Genomic DNA, 27,690 nt, shown 5'->3' on the forward strand with positions numbered 1-27,690 from the left:
ATATTTTGAAGAATATTGTAAAACTGTAACCATTAATATCCATAGCAGGATTAAAATAATACCATGGAAGTCAATGGTTACCAGTTTCCAACATTCTTTAAAGTACATTCTTTAGTAGTCAATAGAACACATTACTCAAACTGGTTTGGAACAAGTAAAGGGTGACATAATTTATGACATAATTTTCAATTTTGAGTGAACTAACTTATAAGAAAAGTGTTATTATTAGTTTATCATCACTTGTTTCATAATGGGCAGCATAGTGTATCAGTAGTTAGCACTGTCGCCTCACAGTAAAAAGGTCGCTGGTTGAAGTACTGTAAAACATATGGCGGAATGGTTGGTGGTTCATTCCACTGTGGCGACCCTTAATAATCAGGGACTAAGCCAAAGGAAAATGAATGAATGAATGAATGAATGAATGTTGTGTTCTATGCTCCATCCATTCATGAGAATTTTCTACTTTCTACATTCACATTAGGGGTAACCTCAGCCTCCACATACTCTACTAGAAATTATTATTTCAGGACATTCCATAATAAATCAAATACTATTTTATTTGGAAGGTAAGAAGGCGTTTTGCATATTACATAATTAAACAATAAGAAGCCAATTAGCAAATGTTTTGGCCAAAACCAAGGCTCAATTTGTGCCGGAACACGGTGGATCCGGATCCGGCACCTCTGAAATCTAATCCGGCACCTCATTTTACCGATCCCCCTCCTCAACCGCCCTCCTCCCCGTCCGCTGTTCACTTTCACTTTCTTCCGCAACTCCCCAACCCTCTTCACTTTTATCCGCGACACCCCTCCGCCATCCACCACACTATCAACCACACCCCCCCAACTCTCCACTTTCGTGGGAACCTCTCCATCCTCGGGTTAACATGCCGGATCCGTTACCCTGATCTGTTCCGGGACCTCGCAATTCACAAATTAAGCACTGGCCAAAACCATCCTTACACACAGCTATAGTCACAAAGCAGGTTGCTTTCATAGTATAAATGATCATGTGGTACAAATAGGCACAAATAAAATGTGTTCAATTAGAAACATTCCTGCTTTATCAGGGGTCGCAACAGTGAAATGAACCACCAAGTACTCTAGCAATTGTTTTACAGATGCTCTTTCAGCCACAACCCAGTAGTGAGCATACAACCTTCAGTGGTGGGAAGCACCAACATACTCCCCCATTTACACACTATGTCCAATTTTGTCAGGGTTTGAGGAAAGGGAAAGGAGCGAGGATTTGAATGCAGGGACAGAAACATGGGTTTATAATAAAATAAACCAAAAACTACACTGAGGGGAAAACCTTAACAAAACAAAATAAACAAACAAACTTGACTGGACTGGCTGGGAAAGGCAGGGCTGGACGAGCCTGGACATAACTAGAAATATGACGACAAACTGGCACAGAGCAGCAGACAAGAGGAGACTATAAAGAGAAAGAATTAACAAACAAACAGGTGAACTGAACAAACTAATAATGGGAGGAGGGTGAGACTAGACAATAGATGGGAGAGCACATGACACAAAGAAAAACAACACAAGCCATGTGCTCACGTAAAACAGGACTAGAACATACAGCCAATGATAGAACCACGTGTTCACATGAAACACAACACTAAAGTACCCGGCCACAATGTAAACACAGAACCCCGTGATTTGACACAACTCCAAGATGCGACAGAACATAAGCATTCACAACAGGGCTTGACGCTTACTTTTTTCAGGAGTAGCACATGCGCTCCTAAGTTATAAAATTTAGGAGCACATTAAAGAATTTTAGGAGCGCAGTGAAAATGTATAAAATACATTGTTTTTGCCTGTACACGAGGAGATCTTTAATAGTAAAGCAGTTTCATTTATTTGAATACAATAGGTTTTATTTTACTGTAACAACAGCTTAAATAGTATTTAATAATTATTTATAATTTAGGCTGCATGACGGTAGCAGTCCACAGCAGGACTGGAATCAAATTGCCCTAATGAAGGCCTCTCTACACTGATCTGAATCAAGTCTTCAGTTGTGGACATGCCTAGACAGCTTCTTGTTGAATTTTTGATCCAGTTTCGAGCTGAAAAAAATATCTTTCACACTAGGCAGCATAAATAGGGAGTTATTGTTAAGTTATTGTTAAGGTAATAAAAATGTATCACATAGTGCAAACATTCACATGACCAGAGCGAATGTAATCGGTGTTTGTATCATAAGAAGATTATGGCTGCATCAATGGTCCCAAACAAAACATTATTAATTTTATTATAATATATATTTTATATATTATTATAATAATTTACAATATTTGTTTTAATACTGGTTACAGCAAAAGTTCTGATTGCTTTCTCAAATGCTTCTGATGCTTTTTCAAAAATATTGCTGGAGTGCAAGACAGAACATTTTATTCTGTCAAATCAGTAAAGTGAGTGAGAAAGATGCAAGGATTCAAGTATAACCTAATCTCGTGATAGAAATTAAACCTTAAACTCTGTTTTCATAAGATAGACAATGCATTAAAGACATCCATATTGTAGTTGAGTGCAAGAAATTGAATGTGTTCAGTGCTTCCCACAGGTCTGAAATATACTTGTGGTGGTGGCTAGATTAAAACACACATTTTCCTTGTGGCATATAAAATAATGTGACTTTCAAGAATATTTATATTTAGCCGAATTTATTATATTTGCATAATATATTACACAGTTCAAACTAGTGGTGCACCGATCCCGATACTTGGATCGGATATCGGTTCGATACCGCATATTTTTGCTGGATCAGGTATCGGCCAGCTGGTACCGATCCGAATCTGATCCTGCGTGTGCGCAATATTCTGTGTATTTTATAAGCCAACATAAGCCATGAAGGTAGCCTATTAAAAGGCACTAGAAAATTGTCATGTAGGCCTACTTTATCCCAGATTTTCACAGTTTAATGTGAAGTACAGATGAATATTCAAGTGGTTAAATTCTTGTTCAGTTCAGTTCAGTGTTTCCCGCCGCTGCACCTGTCAATCATTCTCCATTCATTCACAACTCAAACTGTGTGTCGCGTTCATGACAACACGAAACACTCTCTCCAAGACTATTTATTCCTGTTAATTTAAGTAATCGGTGGAGAAATGCATTTAGTTTTGAATCAAATGGGTTCATTTTGACCTGCAACATGGAGATCATTGCTGTTTTAAAATCATGTTGCGCTGTGTTAGATCAGCAGATCGCATTTACAACACTGGAGTAGAGAGGGTTATTACCTGCTCTTCACACACAAAGTAGGCCTACCTGAAACTTTAAATGAGAAAAGGCTCGATAATACACTGGACACATCCTCAACGCACTGATTTCTCCAATTTGTGCTGCTGTTTTTGAGGGCTGCTCGCTGTGTCAGTGATGCAAGTGCTTCATTCAGGCACCGGCTGCGCAGACGTGACATGCGCTGCTCCATAAGATTATTCTTACAATATGATTCTGTACTCTCATCTTTCCGACTGAGTTTAGGCTATTCTTCCGAGGGGAATACTTCAAGTGGTCCAAATAGTTTATAAAGCCTGGCTCATTGTGGTCAAAGTAGTTGATTAAATTAATAAAGTGAAACTGATGGCCCGGCACATATGAATTGTCATTAACAGAACATTATTTAGCCTAATATAGGCTACTCTGAAACTGTGAATATTTCACTGTAATTTTATATATCAATATTTTATTTAACAGACCTGTTTGTCAGTTTGTGCGCTGAAGCATTGGCCTATAAGTGGACCTTGTTTTGAACTTCCCCTCAAATATTCTTGTTTATTTTGTAGATAACTGACCAACAAAAAATACATTAAAATAACCAACAAATTATACCAAACGAAATTTCAAAAAGATCATGTTTAGATTGTGCCATCTGTCATATACAGTAGGCCTATGTGTGTTATTTTTACTAAAGAAGATATATTATTTGAGTTTATCACCAGAACTATAGAATCTGTATAATGTCAATAAAAAAATGTTAAAAATTTAAAAAAATGGCACAGTATCGGAATCGGATATGTAACGGTCGGATCAGTTCCAAAAAATGGTATCGATGCATCCCTAGTTCAAACCCTAAGTAATACCATCCTTTCTATTAAAGTTTAATGGCTCTCAGCAACATAATTATTTCATATTCTGTTATTATTATGATTATAATTTTTTATATCTGAAATTTTTTTTTTAAAAGTTTGCCATTTAACAACTTTTACATGACACCGTTTCTTGTCAGTGTGTTTAGATAAAAAAAAAAAAAAACTGTTGAAATAAAAATAAGAAATCCACTATTTCACTCTTAGAGTCATGTCCATCACTGAGAGGTAAAATCTCACTCTCACTCTCTCACTCTGCTGTAGGCTTGGTGCTGCTGAGAGATTGAGTTGCACCGGCCAAAGTTTGCGTATAAAGTAATGCAACAACGCATTCAGTTAACAACAGATATCGAAAGCGAAAGCAGAATTCTGGACATTTTAGGAGATTTAGAAATCCCGGCCCAAATGCATTGTTAAATCCCAAATAGAGGACATGTCCGGGAAAAAGAGGATGTATTGTCACCCTAAATAATGTATGTTTATTTACTAAAAGGCCTTTCTTGTCTGCGTGTCCTCACACTCCTCTCAAAGCTACTAACTTACTAAAGTCAGAACAGATACAGCTTTGTGTGCAGTGCGTCTCTGTGGGCCTGCGTAACATGTGACTCTGTTGGGGAAGTGTTTTCAGTTTCTCGCAGTCACAGAACCGGCCACAAAACAATGTATGTAAAGACCGCTTTACGTGAAATAAACCAGTAGAGATGTGCTGTTGTTGAGAGCGTCTGCGTGTGCTACGATCACAATAGATTTCCTACGTAATGCAACAAAACATTGAGAAACAGTGTGAGGAACATGTTGTTTTATCATGACCAAGTGAATTAAGTCATCAATCAAGCTTAATAAAATAAATTTTCACAATAAATACATTTTCCAGTTCGCACATGTCTATTTTTAGTCGCAAATAGGAGCAAAATGGTCGCACTGTCAAGCCCTGCACAACAACGACAAGAGACACAGACCTAGACAGGATTCATTGTCTCGAACCAGCAACTTTCTTGCTGTGAGGCAATCATGCTAACTATTTAGACACCGTGATGCCAGACTCAAAACTGTAAACAGGTTTCAAATAGAACATTTTAGAAAATGCCACCATTGTCGTGTCTGTGTAAACACCCGAAAAAGAAAGTCTTAGAAAATTATCATCTGCATGCATAGTACCAAAGTCTCTTTAGGGCAGGTCATATCACTCGGCCACCATCTTTGAAATGCCTCTCGGGGAGTATGTTCAGGCATTCTGTTTGATATTTCTGTTTGATATTTTTTCAGTTTTTAATACACCAAAACTGCTTGCCAAGCTTACGATTAAATTTCATATTAGGAATCAACAATAAAATAACACATCTGTCTCTTTAGTTTCATTTAAACTTGAACGTTTTATTCATGAACACTCCCATCACACAATATCTGCAGAAACTCACATCTGGTTCAAGCCCCTCACCGGAGAATCGTCAGTCTATAGCAATCGATGATTGGCTCCTGTACTAGAAGGCGGGGCTTTATTCGCCATATTGACTGTTACACTTTTCCCCATTCAAAACTATACATGTGACATATCTTGTGTATTCTTTGCTAGTACAATTAAGGAAGTGTAGATTAAAGGCAAGCTTAAACTTTTTATTTTTAGCTACAAAATAGATTAATGGCTGTTGTAGATTAAACATAACCCCTAGTTGACCACCTGTGATGTGTTCACTGATGTGATGTTTATAACGGGTGGAAACAGGGCTTTTAAGACATGCTAGCAAAACACAGGCAGCTACAGACAGCTTTGTTCAAAAGGATAAAGACTTTGTGGTATCCTTCATACAGTATGTGTTGTGATTTACATCGTAGTACCTCATCGAGTCCAAATGTAAACTCTTGCGTCAGCCAAAGACTTGATTATGGGTGAAAAGGATTTGACAGCTTATTTATGGTCATTAGCATGTATCATTATAGATAACATATTAATTTGCATAATGTGCTTTTAATGACAATCTAATTACGTTGAGAAGAGGCTAATAGAGTGAAGCACTGTGTGTAGATTTAACAAAAAGCATCGTTGATGAGTTTTCTACACAATACTTATGATCAAGTGTCTGGTCCACACCTACTATTCCAAACTCTCAACATGCCTGATTTATAGCATTGATGAAGGCCTGATGAGATATTCAAGAAGTTAGCTATCCATTTGTTTTGTGTCAGTATATGAATAGCCAGTTTTTTTTAGAGTGCAGTGACAAAATTAATCATAGTGTATATATATCATCATACAGTTGAAGTCAGAATTATTGTACTTTCACATTTCTAAACATATAGCTTTAATAACATATTTCTAATAACTGATTTGCATCTTTGCCATGATGACAGTACATAATATTTTACTGGATATTTTTCAAGATACTAGTATTAAAATGCAATTCAATGGCTTAACTAGGTTAATTAGGCAAAGTAAGGTAATTAGGCAAGTCATTGTATATTGATGGTTTGTTCTGTAGACAATTGGAAAAATATAAATTGCTTAAAGGGCACCTCTTTTACCCATTTTTCAAGATTTAAGATACGTCTTTTGTGTCTCCAGAATGTGTCAGTAAAGTTTCAGCTCAAACACTCATCAGATTATTTATTATACCTTTCAGAACATTCTACTTTTCTGATTTGAACACAATGTAGCTGTTTTTGTGCCCTGTGCCTTTAATACTGGTTCTCCCTGCTCACCATTCCCACGTGCCTGTCAGAGTGTGCCTCAACCTCCACCTCTGGTACAGATAAACAGCACAGGCAGGGAAGGAAGCAGGTCTCACAGTTTGTGAGAAATACTACAGTAAGAACTTACCCAATGATTATTTGATGTATTTGTTGTGGAGATAATTGCAAGCCTTTCGATGAGTCACACACAATGTCGTTGCAAAGTTCACGCACACACACACACACAGTGCGTGCATTTAACTTTGCACTGTTTTTGCATGGCAAATGTGATAAATGTTAATATCCACTGCTGTATGGATATCCGTTATGTTAATGTCAAAATAAACCTGATTTAACGTCCACAACCGGGGATTGAAGCTTCTTCTTTTATAATTGTACTGACATGCGGCTGTGGTGATTAAGACAAACATTCATTACAAACATGCACTGTTTTAAAAAAGTTTCAAACTTGTACAACATATTCTTGATCACATTTGATGAAAGTTGCTTTGCGCAGTGCTTAATGTGTAAATTGCAAGGTCCCGGAACAGATCCGGATTACAGATCTGGCATGTTACCAGAGAAGGGAGAGGTAATGGAGAGGTGTCGCAGACGAAAGTAAAGCACGCGTTTAGGGGGGGGGGCGGGGGGGGGGGGTTGGGTATGGTTGGATGAATGGTGTGTAGAAGGGTGGGGTGGGGTGACGGATGTTTAGTGTCGAGAATAAAAGTGTGTGTGTGTGTGTGTGTGTGTGTGTGTGTGTGTGTGTGTGTGTGTGTGTGTGTGTGTGTGTGTGTTTTAGTGTAGAGAATAAAAGTGTGTGTGTGTGTGTGTGTGTGTGTGTGTGTGTGTTTTAGTGTCGAGAATAAGTGTGTGTGTGTGTGTGTGTGTGTGTGTGTGTGTGTGTGTGTGTGTGTGTGTGTGTGTGTGTGTGTGGGTGGATGGGGTGGGGGGGGGGGATTGGTTGTGTAAAATAAGGTGCCCGATCAGATTTCAGAGGTTACGGATCCAGCTTGTTCCAGCACAAATTAAGCCCTGCTTGTATCAAAGCTCCAGCAATGTTTTGTTAGTTTGTCATCCTCTGAGAAAATGGTTGATTGTCACCTGTCAATGACAGATGACAAAGTAATGCGAGCGCAAAGCATGGTGAAAATGGTAAAGGAAGCTTTTAGACACATTACGTGAACAGCCCCTAAGGGGGCTAATAATATTGACCTTAAAATTGTTTTAAAAAATTTAAAACAGCTTTTATTTTAGCCAAAATAAAAAAATATATATTATAGGAAATACTGTGAAAAAATCTTTGCTCTGTTAAACATGATCTGAAAAATTCACTGGACTGCTAATAATTTTGATTTAAACTGTATGAAGAATGCAAAAAAGTTGATAGCCTTGACGTAAATGTGTTAGAATTTACAGTAAAAGACTCTAAAAAACATGTACGCTTTGAATAGAGATCTGTGTCAAAAGACCAGCTGACATGGAAATGTCATGCATTTCAAATATTTGCACTTTGCGTCTTTATATGTTTGTAAGTTTGTAAGATTTTTTTTCCCCTGGATATTTTTACTATTATACATAAAGAAAATGTCACACACTTTGCTGATATTTGTACCCCTGTGTGCTTGTACTGTATGCATCTTTGTACTGTATGCTTGTCAATGCCACTCTGCCAAACAAAGCTGCTTCCTTATCCAGCCACATAAAGCTATTGACTGCGTTTACTGCCTTTGTAACACACTCCAGGTCAGAAAACGCTTTTGTAACAAATGCCAGCTGATTTTACAGGAGAATTACAAACTGTTGGCTTGAGTCAGAACGTGAGGTTTTTGTACCCAGAGCAGCATGATGGTAATCTCATGCTAGCTTGTTTCCGAGAGCTTGTCCTCCTGAATCAGAGGATGTTTTTTCCCTCCCTGAGATGTGTTATGATAGAATGTTGATAAGATAGAATGGCTTCATGAAATGTGCTTTTTTATTGTCAGAAAGGAGTGTGAGGTGGGTGGAATGGAGCTAAAGCTTGTCTATCTTGTTCTCAACTGAACTTAAATAACATACTGTACATATTGTTTTCAGAAGGGTTTGTATTTATTTTTAGATATCCATGTTGGTCATCATGTAAGAATGGCTATTTAACTACAGCGGTTTTTTGTGTAGTTCTGCTGAATGACTAAAAAGGTTATCAGTAAGATGGTGGAAGAAAAACTGTACATTTCTAGTCAAAACATCTTTCTGCAGTCTTAAACCAAAAACAGTAATAAGCACAGTTGTAATAGCTAAATATGTGGGAGAGCATTGCTTTTATATGATTACTGTATATTGTATTGCACTATGGAGAGATTTAATCAAAAGTAATTTTGAAAATACTTGAAAATGAAATGCTTTAATAACAATAATTTGCTATGGTTACACTTAATTACTTACACAATAAGTGTGTGAAATGATTAAATATATTGAATATATGATAAATATATGATAGAGCATATAATATTACATGTACCCAGCTTAAATGTAAGATAAAGTTAATAAATAGTAGAAGAGCCAGAGAAGAAAGAACCAGGGCAGAAAAGAGCCAGAGAAGCAAAAGACCAAAGCAGAAAAAGAACCAGAGCAGAAGTTACAATTTAAGTTTCGTCTTTTCCTTGACGACGTGACCAAAGCTCAAATTCTGAGACTTTCAAACTGACCAATAAAGAAAGCACTTCATCAATATGTAACCACACCGTAAAACCCCCCGAAAGACAGGCCCAGATTTTTATCAGAACTTTTGCTTTTGTAAACTTTATGGGCCTTTTTGGTGAAAAAGACATGGTTTGACATTTGCAAATAATAATTAACATATAATTAATGCATATAATAATTTTCATCCTTTCATTCACACTTTTCTATAATATTTCATTAGTGAACGTTTTTATTTTTAATTATATTTAATTATATGGACTAAGAATGAACAATACTTTTACAACATATAATAATGATAGTTCAGCATTTACTAAATCATTATTAAAATCCAAAGTTATGCTTCTTAGCATTAGATCATGCACAGAGTTAACATGAACTGACAATTAATGACTTTATTTCTGTTAACTAACATTAACAATGATGAACAAATTCTGAAATAAATGTATTGTTCATTGTGTATTCATCTTAGTAAATATGTTACCCAAGATGAACTAATTGAATGTAATTGTAAAGTGTATACCTCAACGTTTTACAGTAACTTTTTTCAGTTTTCCCACAATTCGTTAGTTTCATTAGTTCCACCTGTGTTGTTGTGTATGTATTCAGTTTAATCCTGTCTCAAGATGTCCTCTCTGCAGTCTGTATCACAATGACATACTGGATCAGGTCCAAAATGTATTTGAAATTGTACTGCCAACTAAGGTAACCCCCACCCTACTGAAAAAAACAGCTTAAACCAACCTAGGCTGGTTGGCTGGTTTTAGCTGGTCGACCAGCCTGGTTTTAGAGGGGTTTTAACCATTTCCAGGCTGGTTTCCAGCCATTTCCAGCCTGGTCCTAGCTGGTCTGGCTGGGAGATGACCAGCTAAAACCAGCTTGATCAGCCAAGCCAGGTGGGGAGCCCAGCCAAAACCAGCTATGTCCAGCTTAAACCAGACTGGTCAAACTGGTTTTAGATGGTTTTAGCTGGTCATTTTCCAGCCTGAACAGCTAAAACCAGGCTGGAAATGGCTGAAAACCAGCCTGGAAATGGCCAAAACCCCTCTAAAACCATGCTGGTCAACCAGCTAAAACCAGCCAACCAGCCTAGGCTGATTTTCAGCAGGGCATACTACTATGACAAACACTATGAAAACATAGCCCTATATACATTTCTGAAGATCGCAAATTATGTAGCTTGTAGTATGTATGGCTGCATTTCATCTTTAAAACAAATGATGCTGTTCCTTTTCACGCTTACCAGCTGACCGCTTATCTTAGTCAGCTTTTTCGATGTTACCAGTTTAACCCAGTGGCTCATCGCATATGTCGGAGGATTTGAGACGGAGAATAGAGTTGACCATGACAACGGGGATCGCGTTTATGGAAGAACAGTTCCAGAAAGCGGGTAGGACAAAAACAAAATCCAAAACATCAAATAAATAAATAAATAAAAAATCTGAAAACGTGGTAAAAATCAGGCTGCCATGAGGGCATTTCTTTTTTCGATTGCTTTTGAAAATACTGTCAGTTGGGTTTAGGTAAGGTGGTGGGTACTGGTCAATCGGTGCTTTTTAAAAAACACTATCAGTTGGGTTTAGGTAAGGAGATGGGTGAGAGAGGATCGGTCGGTTAGTCAGTCAGTCGACAGTGGCCTCTGTTGGATTTACTCAAGAAGAGCATGCACGAATGGCACTTGTGAGAGAAATTTGAGCTTTCAAAAAGCGTACAAAGCAGCCTCTGGTGGATTTGGGAAAAGAAAAACTGCAAAAAAAAAGGATCCTGGGATGTATTTGGTGCTCTCCAGAAATGTGCATAGGGGTACGAAATCAGAAAGAGCCTGGTCCAGTATGATATTGTCATTCTGTTCCTCTGTGTGGTCCTGGCTCGTGAGTTTTTTTTTGTGTGCTAAACAGTGATACAATTATGGAATAACAGCAGTAGACTTTTATTTCTAAATCTTGAATGTAGCAATTCAACAAATGCAGTGTGTTTATAATAAAATGATAAAAAGCAGAACAGATTTTATAATTTTTTTTCAAAATTATGATTTTTTTTTATGTGAAACTCTTGCTAACATAATAAACGGATCACAGATTTTGACCTTTTTATGGATTAAACATTATTATAGCAAGAAATATCTTGCAGTATAGAGTCATAAAATCACCTGTGCCTCTTCATTTCCCACTTCTGTTTTTGCTTTAGTGAGCAAATCCAATTTTCTGAACCCCTTAGGACAAAGAAAAAAATCTTTGTTGTGTGAATGTTTGTGTTTCTTTTGGGAAAGGTATCTTAGTCAGCAAGGCTTTTTAGAAGAACAAGAGAAAAAAAAAAAGCCTTTGTGAAAGAGTCTCTGCGGGTTTCCTGAAAGAAGCAGAGCTGGAGAACTTGGCATTTCATTTGGTGTGTTTGTTTTTTTATTTAGCCTGTAAATCAGGGACTCAATTCCAGATTTCAGCAACTGTTTTTTTTTTAACCCAGTCGTTTATACCCATTTTTTTAAAGGTGTTCTGGAAGGGTCGCGCCTGAGATATTATCACTTGGTTACTCAATTACAAAACGGCTCATTACTCTTAGAGGTGGTGCTGCGGGTCATTTATCACTCCTGCATGTTTCGGGCGTTCATCTTCTTGCTCCATTTCTTCTTATTTCACTTTCAGCTGACCTTCCCGATAACCCATCAGCACTCTGTAGAGCTAATGCCCCAGGTCAATCTGGACTGGGAACTAAGAGGTCGTAGGTTTGAACGCCACAAGCTGTAATCCATGAGCTGTCAGCAATGTGTTCTCAACCAGGGATCTTGGTTGGTCCAAGGGGATTTTTCCTATAATAGGTGGACAAATCAGCTGAAAGAGCTTTTGAAATCTTTTTGTTTTGGTAAACTTTAAAGGTGTGACCTGTTGTAAAAGTTATACTGTATACACTGTAAATTATGTTAAACCTTATATGGAAAGTTGAAATGTAATAATAATAAATAATTACTGTCATTTTAAAAGTTACCACAGTTTTTTAAAAATGGTATGGAAAAAGTGTTGCTATGCTATAGAAAAACAATATATAAAAGAGTCATGTTAAAAACTTTTTAAAGTTAAAGAATAATAATGAAATGTGAAAATTCATTCATTAATATCTTTTCGGCTTAATCCCTTTATTAATCCAGGGTCGCCACAGCGGAATGAACTGCCAACTTATCCAGCACATGTTTTACGCAGCGGATGCCCTTCCAGCTGCAACCCATCTCTGGGAAACATCCATAAACACTCATTCACACTCATACACTACGGACAATTTAGCCTACCCAATTTACCTGTACCACATGTCCTTGGATTGTGGGGGAAACCGCAGCACCCGGAGGAAACCCACGTGAATGCAGGGAGAACATGCAAACTCCACACAGAAACGGCAACTGGCTGAGGCTCGAACCAGTGACCTTCTTGCAGTGAGGCGACAGCATTACCTACTGCGCCACTGTGTCGCCGAAATGGGAAAATATGTAATGTCATTTTAAAAGGACTGTTAAATGCTTCATGGTAACAATATTATTATGTAATTTTAACAGTAAAACAATGTAAAATGCTAATGTTTTGTAAACTTTTTAATGTTATTTCAACAACAAAGTTCTGTAAAAGTGCTGTGGTAAAAAAACAACCTAAAATGAGTATATTTAGTTCCTACAGTGATACTACTTTATCTATAAAAGACAAAAAATAATGAATCTAAATGCCAAAAATATATTTATTTAAAAGGTTTAAAAAATAATTTAAAAATAAAGTTTAAATGGCCACAGATGTAAATCGTATGTCAATTAAATGTCTAACATGACTAGTTATTTAATATAAAGTTAAATATAACAACAAATAACAAAAAATATAATTAAAAAAAGCTAAAATAATATAATTTGTGGGTAAGCAAAATAAGTACAGTGGAACGCAAATGATGCTCCAAAACAGTCTACTGGAACTCATTTTGGAGCTCCTCTGCTGACCTGTTAACAAAAGAAATCAAAAACCCAAGAACCAGAACTAACTAATCACAAACCTGTAAGATTATGTTGTTAAATTAATGTTGTATCGCATTATTGTATACTGTACATCGTTGTATTGCATTGTTTTAATATATTTCAATGGTGTTTTTCATTGATGTGTTACAAACTTTTACTTATAAAGTTTGATTCATCATGTTGCTACTATATATTTACAGTAAAGTTCTCCTGTTTTTGCTTTGTTTTGTGTTTTTACTGTAATTTGTACAGTGTATGTAACCATATGTAACCGTTGTGTCCCTCAGGTTTGCCGTGTTGAGAGATCCAGCAGACTGGCTAATCGTGAACCCTTTTAAAGGCAATGTCACCACCAGAGCCATACTGGACCGCGAGTCTCCACACGTCCACAACAACCAGTACACCGCTCTCTTCTTGGCAACAGACAACGGTAGGACAGTTTTTATCTATTTTGGCCTGCTTTATTATTCGATAAGATCAAATAGGATGTTATAACATATCAAATAAGGTAATAAGCAGTGATTTAGTCAGTCATTCTTATGTTTCATTTGCCACAAACAAAACGTACTAAAATTTCTTTCGCTTCGAATGTTATTACTTGATTGAATGGTCATTATCAGTGGTTATCAACTGATAGATATGGGCTAGAAGGGGCCTTCTGTGCCTACTGGTAGGCTCAGAAGGCTGTTATCGTCCATACACATGGTTAATCGGCTATACTAATAGAGAAGACTCCAGATCTGTTTTTACATTAAAGTGATGGTTGGGTTTAGGGTTTGGGTAGGGGTAGATGTTAATAAAATACAATTAGTGGGAAATTTAATAAATTGTATAAATAATTCTCGTTAACTTCCGGCCACAGCAGTATGTGATCTATAGTTGATTAATCACGTGGATGGTTAATAACAGCCTTCTGAGTCTACTAGTAGGCGCAGTAGGCCTCTAATGGCCCATATCTTTCAGCTGATAACCACTGATAACGCCCATTCAATCGAGTGATAACATTTGAATCTGCTGAAAATTTAGTAGAAAAATATAGAGAATGAATTTCACAATTCAAATCAAAAGGAAAAGCATATTTGTAAATGTGTAAGTTTGCATAAAGTAAATAAAACCTATTTTTTACCATTATACATATATAAACAAACACAGACGGACAGACAGACATTATAAGATAAGATAAGATAAGATAAGATAAGATAAGATAAGATAAGATAAGATAAGATAAGATAAGATAAGATAAGATAAGATAAGATAAGATAAGATAAGATAACTAGACTTCCTATTAAAAAATGCCTTAATATTATCTGTACACAATGCAAATATTTTAAATGTTTAATACAGTAATATAAATTTAATAATGATTATGATTCAGAATGATGAAGAGATTTGAAAAATAAATTTCCAGATGTATTCAAGTTTTTTTTTTTGTTAAATGTACTAAAAATCGACCTCATAATACACTGTAAATAAAATGTTAGTTAATTACCAGGTTTCATATTTCATGATTTACAGGTTTTTTTCGGTTTATTTACGGTTGTGAATTGTGTTCTGGGATGTTGATGTCTGCTCTGTCGACTTTTGATGTTGAAAAATTCAACTGTGGAATTTATCAAAGTGACTATTACTAAAGTTTTAATGGTTTGAAAAAATATATTTTATAATAAATAATATATAGAGAATTAAGTTTGTAAAATAACAGAAAAACTACTGGCAGATCACAATTTACAACACCAAACCAGACAATAAATTGTCAATAAAAGTTATTTTTTCAAACTTTTCAACATCAAATGGTGTTGGAGGAAAGATCAAGATCCCACAATGCAATTAAAAAACATAAATAAATAAAAACATGATTCACAAAATGCATTTTTACAGTGTATATGTACTTAGTTTTTCCTTTGAAACATTTTCTTTAGATTTTTAGGAGGAAATACTATCTACGCCTGTCTTAGTCTTAGTCTGTCTTAGTCTAGTGAGATTTGCCCTCGGGGCTTCATGTGATAAAAATGATGTCAAACTCAAAGGCTCAGAACACTGAAATGTTTCTGAGATGTCAGATCAAGCAGCGTGATTTTACATGCATCACTAATACATTTGACTGTGGAAAATGTCATGAGGTGTCTAAATAAAGGCCAGCAATCGGAGCTGCGCATAATTGCCACTAAACCTTCACTAACTGGCTTTGACACTGCAAATACAATGCCATTATTCTTTTGTCTCCTCGATTGCTGCTGAAACTGTGCCAATATCAAGGTGAGCCCCTTTTCTAGGGTTCTCTATGCAAGTCATCAGGCGTGCTTAAAACGGTCACGTGACCACAGATTATTCTCTCACCACAGGAAATTACACGCTTCTGCAGGTCAGAGAACACAGGCGTTGCATTAGTGCTCTCTGGGTAGTGTAGTAATTTCTCTCACTTGGCATAAACAACATTTAATTAACCTCCGAATGAGTCACTTCTCAATGTCACGTCTTCTGACAGGGACCCTCAGAGGTATTAGAGGAAGAAGAAATGTTACCTTTACCCCCCCCCCCCCCATCTCTCTCTCTCTCTCTCTCTCTCTCTCTCTCTCTCTCTCTCTCTCGGTTTATTGTTGGATTTGGCATTTGAGAGATGACAGATCTATTAAAGGAAACAAGCCAATCAAAACACAGCTCTGAAGCGCCCATATTTATAGCTTTTCAGTGTGATTTCACTGCGAGTATTTATATTCATATGTGCTTTTAACGGCGAGAAGCGAATGCACTTTTGAATGCAGGTTGTGTTTGGAATCACATATAATCAATCTACACATATTATGTTTGTAGTGCACAAACTGTGTGATATGCAAATGTAGATTTTCTGTATGCCGTCAATACCCAGATGACCCATATTTGCCAAACTGTGCCGTTTGTACACAATGGCCGCAGTACAGAATATCATAAAGCAGTCTGCTCAAATATTTCTAGTGGATTTTTTTTTCCTTTTGGTTTGTTTTTTTTTTCGGGTTATTTGATTGGACTGCCAACAGTCAACATGAAACAGCATTTGCAGGCTATTTTATTTCAATAATGTGACATATGTTTGAGTGAAATAGTATACAAGGGGAAAAAAGTAGGACAGCACTTGATTTTATCTGGGATTCTGCTGTGTATTCCAAAACAGAATGAAGGTTTCAGTTACTGAAGCTGAATCTTTAATTACATTTCTGTTCCATATCTTTCTTTATATTCTCTATTTGAAGTTTGAACATTAGGTTAGACATTACTGCTTTATGTTGGTCATTTACTGAAGCTAAGCAGGGTGCACCTGGTGAGTACCTGGATAGAAGACCACATGTGAAAGCTAGGTTGCTGCCGGGCGTAGTGTTAGTGAGACCAGCAGAGGGCTCTCAACCTGCGGTCTGTGTGGGTCCTTACGCCTTACAATGATGAGATTCCCCCCAAAAATGTCTTTGGTGCTTTGAGTGTCCAAAAAGTGCTAAATAAATGTAAGGGATTATTATTAGTAGTAGTACAGTGGCACACACACGTGCACATACACATTCACACACATTTGAAATAGACAGTTTGTATTTACTTTCAGTTTTCTGTACTTTGTTCAAGTTATTAAATCCTTGCTAAGCACATGTAATGTTAAATACACAGTTATATAAATCTAAAAAATATTAGTCCTTCTGTGTAATTTTTATTCTTTTCAAATACTGCCCAAGTGAGGTTAAACGAAGCAACTAATTTAACATATTTCATGTCTTTTTTATTTTAGATATTATTATCCCTAAATTAAGAATGTATGTATTTATTTATTTATTCATTGATTCACTGATTCATTTATTTGTTTGTTTGTTTTTTGTTTGTTTGTTATGTTTGTTTGTTTGTTTGTTTGTTTGTTTGTTTGTTTGTTTTGATTGGTTATTTATTTATTTTGCTTATAGAACGAATTTAGTTATCCAAAAACTTGCACATTAATCTAACTTGCCTAGTTAAACTATTGAACTTGATTACTAGTACAGTATACTAGTATCTTGAAAATTGTTACTTAAATATTATGAACTGTCATCATGGACAAAAGACAAAAAGGATTAGTTACTACAAAATAGTTATTAAAATGTTTAAAAAATCTTATCTCTGTTAAACTAACTTTTCAAAAAAGACCAAAAAATTCAGCAGCTAATAATTTTGTCTTCAAATTTATATATAATGGCTAACTGACTATGATCCCAATCATACACCTGGTGCAATAAGGCGCAAGACTTTGAATTTGTTGCTATTTTCAGACCAGCACAACAGTAATTTTCACGATTTACACCACATTGTTTAAATAGCTCCACTTTGTGAACTGATGGGTGTGCTGGTCTTTAAAGGAGGTGTGTTAAGACGCATTGTTGGCGCATTGCTATTTTGAGGAACTGAAATAGACTACGCCATCGACCAACTAAAAGCTAGTCTAAATTCCAGCGCAGAGTGCATTAGTTATACGCCTATCCAGATCCAAAACGCTTACACATTGCTTACACATGATGTACAGCAATACACAAATATCTTTAAATATGAAAAAAAAATTAAAGGAATAAAAATTATTATTTATTAATTAAATATAAAAACTACTACCTCCATGCCTTATCTCTTGGGCTTTTTCAGTTTATTCATGATAATTTGCATTTTTATAATGTTATTATTAGTAGTAGTAGTATTTATTATATGCATATTTATTTTTGTTTTAATAAAAACTAGTTTCGATTTAGATGCATCCATCACCATATTGGGCATAAGAATAGGATGTGTGTTTGAAAATAACTCAGTTATTAAACACACTTCGTTATTATTGTTCATTTATTCGTTTGCTGGAAATTAAAACTGAATTTAGAAATAGTTTTTAAACAAATCTTTGAACTTAACAAATGAAATTAAATATTCATGCTTATAGATTTCTTCAGTGGAGTGTGTACAACACTATTTTCTTATCCACTAAGGTAAAGAGTAAAAGTAAAGTAAAGAGAAAGAAAAGAGACAGAATGGAGGAGGCTCATTCTTTATCCTCACGCAGATGGTCTGTTTAACTGCTTTCTCACTAGTGAAGCATTTAGTTTTTCCATTGGTTTAATGATTAATTGGTTTAATGCACATTATATTCAAACACACCCATAACTCATTAAGATAATAAGTACAACGTTGGTAGACCCTGCACCAGGGCACAAAGCATATTTTTCTGTCCTTAAAATAGTTATGCGCTTTAGACTTTGCACCTTGATCGTTAAAATAGAGTTAAAATAGAGATCGTTAAAAATTGCATTACAGAACAAGCTATTTCAAATATAGTATATACACTATATTCTAGCATATTATTCTAATCGTAGTCTCTCTCTATTTTCATCTGCCCCTTATATACATATTCTCCTTCATATATTCTCTTCACATATCATTTATAAGCAGCAAGTGCTGGATGAAATGCGCTCATTTCAGTGTATGTATTTCCAGCACTGAGCAGATTTTCCTGTCATCACCATCCTCCCCAATTCACTCTCTCTCCCTCTCTCTCTCTCGAATTGGGAAAATGGGCAGTGTGAGCGATGTTGATTTTGGGCTAAATTGCTTTCTGTGATCGTGAGGAAAGCTTGATTGTGAGGCCAGAGAAATGCAAGTGGCTTCGTTTGCATTGGCGTGAATATGAAGGCAGGTGAACCCAACAGTGCAGTGCAAATAACATATAAGAACGGCAGAGCCAAGACATCCATCTGAGTATATATGCAAATCCAAGTTTAACTTAAGATCGATAACGCTTTGATTTCATGCCCGTTATAAGTTATTAATCATTGTTTGCTGGGGTTTTGAAAAGGTCATGCTGACTCTAGGTATGTGTCGTATTTCTGAGTAGTTATTTGCATTGAGATGTAGACATTTCAGATGCAGACCAGAGGCTTATTTCAATAAATGTCAAATGCCCCAAATAATGTTTGCTTTTGAGATCACTTCATGCATTATTTGTCTCTGTTGTTTGGGTTATTTTGAAAGGTTGTCTTATGCGTATGCACTTAACTAATAGTTCACCCGGGAAAGCATTTGAAAACCTCATAAAAGCACCATGGAAATGGTTCATTTGGCTTGCGTATTTTATAGTGAAGCCATATCATGGTGTTTTTGAGGTGAATTTATTTAAATTTAGAGTGTTGTTTATTGAAAAATCGTTCTAGTTTTCCATGGTGCTGTTACAAAGTGGACGCTGGACAACGGACGTGCGCATCCACATGCAGTTTATTTAGAGTAATCATGCAGGCAAAGGTCAAAAACAGGAGTATAAAGATAATCCACTGAACATAGTCACAAAACAGGCAAAAGTTCAGGCTAGGCAGCAGAGAATCAAAACTAGACAAGGAGTCAAAACACAACAAAACAAACTAGAAAAAAAACGCTTTGAAAAGTTTTTAAGAGACACAAGACTCAGTAAAGGGTCTGTGAAAGTGAGTGGTACATACAGTATAGTCCATGTAATCAGTGAAGATGAGCTACAGCTGTGTCTGTCCAGATTATTGTCAGCTGTTGCAGGAGTTAAATGGTGCAAAGAGTTCTGGGAGTTGTAGTTTGTTAGGAATACTAGAAGTAATCTCCAGTGGAGAAAACCCCGCTGGCGATCACAACAGGTGCTTTTGTTAGAGCACAATAAAAATGGTTACATCTGAATTAAACAAACGACTTTTGGATCAGATTTTTTGTTATTGTTTGCAACTACAAATTTAGAATTACAGTGTAACTTTTTTTTTTTTTTAAAGAAAGTTTTTATTATTAAGGGAAAACAAAACACAAAAGTACTCAGCCCTGTGTGAAATAGTGTTTGCCCCTAAACATAATAACTGTTGGGCCACACTTAGCAGCAATCAAGTGTTTTCAATAACTTGCAATGAGTCTGTTTTTTAACCAATCTCTTTCTTATGGGGAAGTCATGGACACTCACCTTAACTGTGGTGAAACACTTTTTCGCACAGGGCTATTTAGTTTTGTATTTTGTTTTCCTTCAGTAATAAAAACCTTCACTTCAAAATTGCATGTTATGTTTACTTGTGTTATCTTTGACTAATATTTCTTTCTTTTTTTGATGATCATAAACATTAAACAAACAAACAAACAAACATCAATTATTTTCACCACTGTATATATGGTTTGGTTTTCAATTTTTGATTATAAAATCATTTCTTTTTTTATGTCTTTACTTATATCGTTACTTTTTACCAGTAAATCAGGTATTACATATTGTAGTTGGAATCATTTGTAAACATTAAAACATTAAAACATTATTTTATTTATTTTTTATTGCAAAATTTTATACAAAACTTTTATCCGGTGGTAAATTTATATCTTTATACTTAGCATGCTTTTAACACAATTATTTGATCTTGCAAAGCTTGTTTGTTCTATATTTGAGCTATATTTTAATCTACATTTGTCTTTGATGTAGCTCCGGGTTTGTATCGGTGCTTCAAAAACCTATTATGATTTTGCTTATCTTCCTTTTTGTATCAGTATGGATTCTTTGCTGGATTTTGCACCGCCTGTGTTTCCCAGTCAGATCTAGTCCATCACAGACTCCCTATTCTGTGGCAATCTGTCGGATGATTGCATGACATGAAAGTCACAGTGGTCACTAACAGGCTATCGATCTAGACTGGAGTCCCATGTCTTTATTTCAAGACCTCAGATGAGTGTTGGCTCTCTCTATCTCTCTCTCTGTCTGACCGCTGACCACAGAGAAGAGAAGAGCGCTGATTGAACAAGAGTGATAGAAGGCAGAGAGAAAATGAGAAGATGCTGAACAGATAGAGGAGAGCGCAGATAAGACTGGTTGAAGAATTAGGCTTGTAAACTGGGATCTAGCCTTGTGTGTTTACATGTATGACCGTATGTTTAAGGAATAGATCACCTAAGTGACTTTTTTTAACCCTTTGGCACACAACGAAACGTGTAAATGAGAGATGATTTTCCACTAATTAAACGATCGCAGATGTTTGGTTATATTGGGCTGATACAAAAAAAAAAATGTTAATAAAAGTATCGTATAGTATTGTAGTATAGTAAAAAAGAAAGTGTCTGTAAATATACTTGGGCAGCCGTTAATTTATATACTTGAAATTTAAAGTCTATGTGTGGGAAGCACTGATATTATATTATATTATATTATATTATATCATATTATATTATATTATATTATATTATATTATATCATATCATATCATATCATATCATATCATATCATATCATATCATATCATATCATATCATATTATATTATATTATTTTATATTAAAGTATATTATATTATATTATATTATATTATATTATATTATATTATATTATTTTATATTATATTATATTATATTATATTATATTATATTATATTATATTATATTATATTATATTATATTATAGTTTGGTTATACAGTGGGTGTGGACTTTATAAAATTTGGGTCTCTGTAAAATAAAAATAAAAATCTCACTAGTAGTGCTCAATAAATGTTGTATATGATCAAAAAATAGCAAAACAAAAATATCATGAAATATTATTATTACAATTTAACATACGGTGTTCTACTTAAGTTATTACTTCAATTCAAGGAATAAATTGTTGCCTTTTTTCCTCCTAATTATTAAAAATTATTTTTATTTTTTATTTGGGCTTGCCAAAAAGTTTGAAAAAGTCCATTAAAAAGTCCATGCATATATAGTATTTTTATATAATATTGATCAAATTAAACAGATGTCATAATGTGGGGCTGCATGGAAGGAGACTTAAAGGGATAGTTCACCCAAAAATGAAAATGTACTTACTTTTACGTGGTTTAAACCTTTATGCATTTCTTTATTGTGTTGAACACTAAATATGCTACTTTAAAGGAAGCTGAAAACCTGGAATCATTGACTTACATAGTAGGAGAAACAAAACTATGGAAGTCAATGGTTACAGGTTTCCAACTTCTCGGAATATCTTCTTTAGTGTTCAACAGAATAAAGATTGAAATGATAACAGAAATTTAGTTTTTGAGTGAACTATCCCTCTTTGAATTATGTAATACTTTCAAGTCCAGAACTTGGTCTCAAATGATATAGTAGCGGTGTGTAAAAAGTCAGTCGGACTCTAAACTGCAGAGGAAATAAAAGACTTGAATGTGTGAATCTGTAGACTCACCGGTGTGCAGCTCTTCTGCGAGTGCTCTCTGTCTGCGCCTGGGGTTAATGATTCTTCTAGCACCTGCTGTATGTGTGGAGCCGGAGCTGGAGGATCTGGGCTGTTTAGAAGGCCTGATCAGTTGTTTTGGTGTGAGACAGGCAGATTTGTCTTGTTCCTTCATTCCCCACTGCGCCAGCAGATGTTCACCCATTCAATCGCTCTTTAGGGAGTGTTTGTGTTTGTGTGTGCGCGCATGCGTGTGTGTGTGTGTGTGCGTGTAAACTTGTGTTAAGCTTTCAAAGAATCTGAGGTGTTTATATGGGAATTATTATTAATAGTAATAGTAGTATTTGTATGAACTTAAAGATGTATAGCAACTGTACCAGATTACTGATAATCTGCATTTTTTCACATAGTTTTTACATCTATTTTTTATTATCAATTTATGTAAGCATCACTATAAGCATCACAAAAGATGATCAGTCAGATTGCTGTAAAATGTGAATTTCAAGCACTTAGAGGCAATATTTATTGGAGGTTCTAAAGAATAAAAGACTCTCTTGGGTCAAGGAAGTTTTTCTATCTTGTTGCCAGAAAAATTGTGCATGCGTGCGTGCATGCATGCAATCCTATTTTTTTTTTCATCTTTATTCTTATTCTTTTTATATAGTAAAATGAATGCAAATATTTGTGTCAATTAGCACTAAACAAACACTTTACTATGAAAATTTCTCAAATAATCACAAAAAAAGACTGTTATTGAATATTGAATTAAACTACATTCTGTACTGTTAGCAAGGTGTTTTATTTATATGTTTAAAATAATAATCATTACTTACTATGTTGTTGTATTATATATATATATATATATATATATATATATATATATATATATATATATATATATATATATATATATATATATATATAATATATATAATATAATAAATATATAATATATATACTCACCGGCCATTTTTTTAGCTACAACTGCCCGTTAATGCAAATTTCTAATCAGCCAATTTCTAATCCCATGGCAGCAACTCAATGCATTTAGGCATGTAGACATGGTCAAGACAATCTGCTGCAGTCTAAACCAAGCATCAGAATGGGGAGGAAAGGTGATTTAACTCAGTGGTTCTCAAACTGGGGGTAGCGACCCCTTCTGGGGTCGCAGAATAATTTCAAGGGGTCGCGAGAGTGATTTAAAAATTGTGTAATTTTCAGTGATTAAAATAATATTTTTCAGTATTACAAGTGAAAGCTAATATTTTCAGATTTTTAAAAAGATATTACTGATGAATTCCTAAAGTATTTAGGACACATTCAGGCAGAATGCATCTTTGTACTTGAAACGCAGCGCTCAGGAACAGTTTAAAACTTATGTCAACTTGCCGCAGTAAACAAAGCCCGCAACGCTGATTTCAAATGCAATAAATCTGTTTATAAAACTTGTAGTAACAGTGCGATAATTGGTGGTAGCCACTAAACATTTTTAAAGTTAGGAGCACCAGTACTACCAAGCAAAAATGTTAATTTCGAGCCCTGTAATGTATAGTAAATATAGTTATAATATTGTGAACAGCTTAAAAAAAGTTATTTTTATTGTTTGCATATGCTTTGGTAGTGTGGGGTCTCGAGTTCTTGACGATCTTACATTGGGGGTCGCAGGTTTAAAAGTTTGATAACCACTGATTTAAGTGACTTTGAACGTGACATGGTTGTTGGTGCCAGACGGGCTGGTCTGAATATTTCAGAAACTGGTGATCTACTGGGATTTTCATGCACAACCATCTTTAGGGTTTATAGAGAATGGTCCAAAAAAAGAGAAAATACCCAGTGAGCGGCAGTTCTGTGGGCGCAAATGCCTTGTTGTGTCAGTGGAGAATGACCAGACTGGTTTGAGCTGATAGAAAGGCAACAATAACTCAAATAAGCACTCGTTACAACCGAGGTATGCAGAAGAGCATCTCTGAATGTACAACACGTCAAACCTTGAGGCGGATGGGCTACAGCAGGAAAAGACCACACCGGGTGTCACTCGGGTGAGCTAAGAACAGGAAACGGAGGCTACAATTCGCACAGGCTCACCAAAACTGGAGCAGGTTGGAAAAACGTTGCCTGGTCTGATGAGTCTCAATTTCTGCTGTGACATTCAGATGGTAGGGTCAGACATTGGCATCCACACCATGAGAGCATGGATCCATCCTGCCTTGTATCAACAGTTCATGCTGGTGGTGGTGGTGTAATGGTATGGGGGATATTTTCTTGGCACACTTTGAGTCCATTAGTACCAATTGAGCATTGTGTCAACGCCACAGCCTACCTGAGTATTGTTGCTGACCATGTCTATCCCTTTATGACCACAGTGTACCCATCTCCTGATGGCTACTTCCAACAGGACAACGCGCCATGTCATAAAGCACAAATCATCTCAGACTGGTTTTTTGAAGATGACAATGAGATCACTGTACTCAAATGGCCTCTACATTCACCAGACTCAATCCAATAGAGCTCCTCTGGGATGTGGTGGAACGGGAGGTTCGCATCATTGAAGAACAGCTTACAAATCTGCAGCACCTGCATGATGCTGTCATGTCAATATGGACCAAAATTTCTGAGGAATATATATAGTACCTTCTTGAATCTGTGCCACAAAGTATGGCATAGGTAGCTCTGAAGGTAAAAGGGAGTCCAATCCAGTATTAGTAAGTTGTACCTAATAAAGTGGCCGGTGAGTGTACATAATTACACCATAATTGTATCCTATAATCTTAGAAATCCTATTTTAGCTTGCACATTCTGAGGTTTGTAAACAGAATTGCAGTGATTAAAATGACTAAACTTATATTCCTTTCTTAATTTACTGCTTGTTCTGTGATTTTGCAGCCTCCACATAAAGAGCATGCCTTATTGTCCTATGTAGAGCACATCATCCCGCCTCTGGACATACAATACATCATTAAAATACACATGCAGACATAAAAATGGCACTTCTTGCTGTACAAACAGTGAACAGTTGCTACATGCCACGCTTTCATGTTATGCCACACTCACTCACATCTTAGCACTTTATTTACATACTCCACCACTGATGTGCACTTGTCATTTAGGGCAGGCGATGTATTATCAGGAATGTTGCTGCACAATATAAAAGGCTCTTTATACATGCATGAGAGGTTTGCTTGGAGCATTAGCATATGCCGCGGAGACCTTTGAACATCCGCATTGTACAGGGAGGAACTGCATTCATCGCTCCAGCGTTACAAATCTAGCTTCGGGCCACTTGTGTGGAGAACATGCTGTTTTCTGATATTCGGCCTCCACACCTGCCCTAGTTTTGCACAGAGATTGTTGTGTAGTGCTTGCTAATACAAGGTAAAAATAGTTGATGTTGTTGTAGCTATACTGGAAGCAGACAAACCTCCAGAAACAAACACTTCAGGGGGTATAAGACAGTCTTATATAAAAATATTTTTGTGTTCAAGAAAGTTCTTAAAGTTAAAAAATGTGTTTATTTATTAACTATTAACTCAACAATTTTTAAGAATTAAAAATCAAGTGCTTCAGGGGTAATTAATGTGTCTGTGCTCTTTGGGTAAGGGATACATAAAGATAAACATCAAAATTATAAGTCCAAGGCACTTGAAAAAAAGGGAAAAGTCTAAAATGCCTTCATTAACATGGCTATTTCACAACTGCGACTACATGTTTCAGCAAACACTTACCTTCATTAGGACATTACTCTATATATTACCATGGTCATTACCTTATATAATAGCCATGTTAATAAAGAATTTTACAATTATTTTTTCTATTTTTCAAAAATAAAAAAAAATTTTGAGAGCCTTGGACTTATCATTTAGATTTTTAAGAATTACTTTTGGTAATACAGCCTACTTCCTTAAGGATTGTAGTGTATAATAGGCAAGCCTTGTACTATAAGAAGAGTTTTGGCCAAGGCACTGGGAAAATAAAAAAAGAAATTTAGTAATTTGCACTATTAATTGGTGGCTTATTGGCTGCCTGTAATTAAAATATAGCTTTTTTTATTAGTACAAGTTGAACATTATTACATTTAATTTATTTTTGTGATTTCTTCAGCCCATATATATTGTTTGCAACTATTTAAGTAAATTCACTGAATCAGTGAATCTAATTTTCAGTGTACAACTACCTTAATAACAAATTAGGAGTAAATTTATTAAGTTTAAATGAGTTTATTTAGGCATAAGTCCTAGTTAATGGTTTATTAATAATGAGAATTCTACCTTAAAATTAAACTGTGACTCTTGCACTGTGTGCGTTAGGGCTGCACGATTTTTTGCTTAAAATTAAGATCATGATTTTCTCACGATTCTGTAGATGTAAAATAAAGGTTGTCATCAGTAGGCTATTTTTGTTATTTCTCAAACATACAGTAAAACAACAACAATAGTAATAATATTTGGCCTATGAATAAGTCTACTGTTGGTTAAAATACTAATTTATGTATAGACTTGGAATGGTGGACTTGAATAGACTTTAAATGTGTCCTGGTCATTAATCACAGTAAACTGATGACATTAGTATACAACTATTCATAATTCTAAAGATGAATTATTATGTTTGAGACATACTTGCAATCTGTCATCGACAACATTTTTAGCCTATTTTTTTTCCTAGTAAAATGAGACATTTGTCATTATCAGATTCCCTTCTGCATTATATTCAATGTTGTACAGGCTAGAGTAGTTATACGGATAGTGTTACAGGTTTATTCTCAACTTATTATGATATGATCATTTAAATGATGTGCACTTCCTTTCTCGTAAACATCCAGCTCATGGTCAGCTCACATAGGATTTCACCACTGCGAATACATTATTACATGAAGACAGAAACAACAATTTGGGTGAATTTTACCTTATAAATACAGTATGTGACTCTTTCAACACCATTTGGAGGTATCCACGTTGCTAAGCAATGTATGTAAAACAATGCAAAGACTTGTGTGTTCGCCTTTATGCTTCTCTCCTGAACTTGAAAGTATAATTGGCTGAATCGTAGAAATGCTGGATTAAGGGGGTCGAATCGAGATTGTGATCTTTTTTCGATTAATTGTGCAGCCCTAGTGTGCATT

At 35.5% G+C, this 27,690-nt stretch overlaps 1 protein-coding gene across 1 annotated transcript in view; it reads left to right on the plus strand.

Annotated features, from left to right (window-relative positions):
* The window catches only part of cdh13 (cadherin 13, H-cadherin (heart)), a 582,964-nt gene that overhangs the window by 506,839 nt on the left and 48,435 nt on the right, over positions 1-27,690 (plus strand). Inside the window, exon 11 of the mRNA XM_056478107.1 lies at positions 13,718-13,860. Within this exon, the coding sequence (XP_056334082.1) occupies positions 13,718-13,860 (143 nt within the window). The remainder of the gene's footprint in view (positions 1-13,717; positions 13,861-27,690) is intronic.

The sequence above is a fragment of the Danio aesculapii genome, chromosome 18 (genome assembly GCF_903798145.1).
Source record: "Danio aesculapii chromosome 18, fDanAes4.1, whole genome shotgun sequence".
NCBI classification, from domain to species: Eukaryota; Metazoa; Chordata; class Actinopteri; order Cypriniformes; family Danionidae; genus Danio; species Danio aesculapii.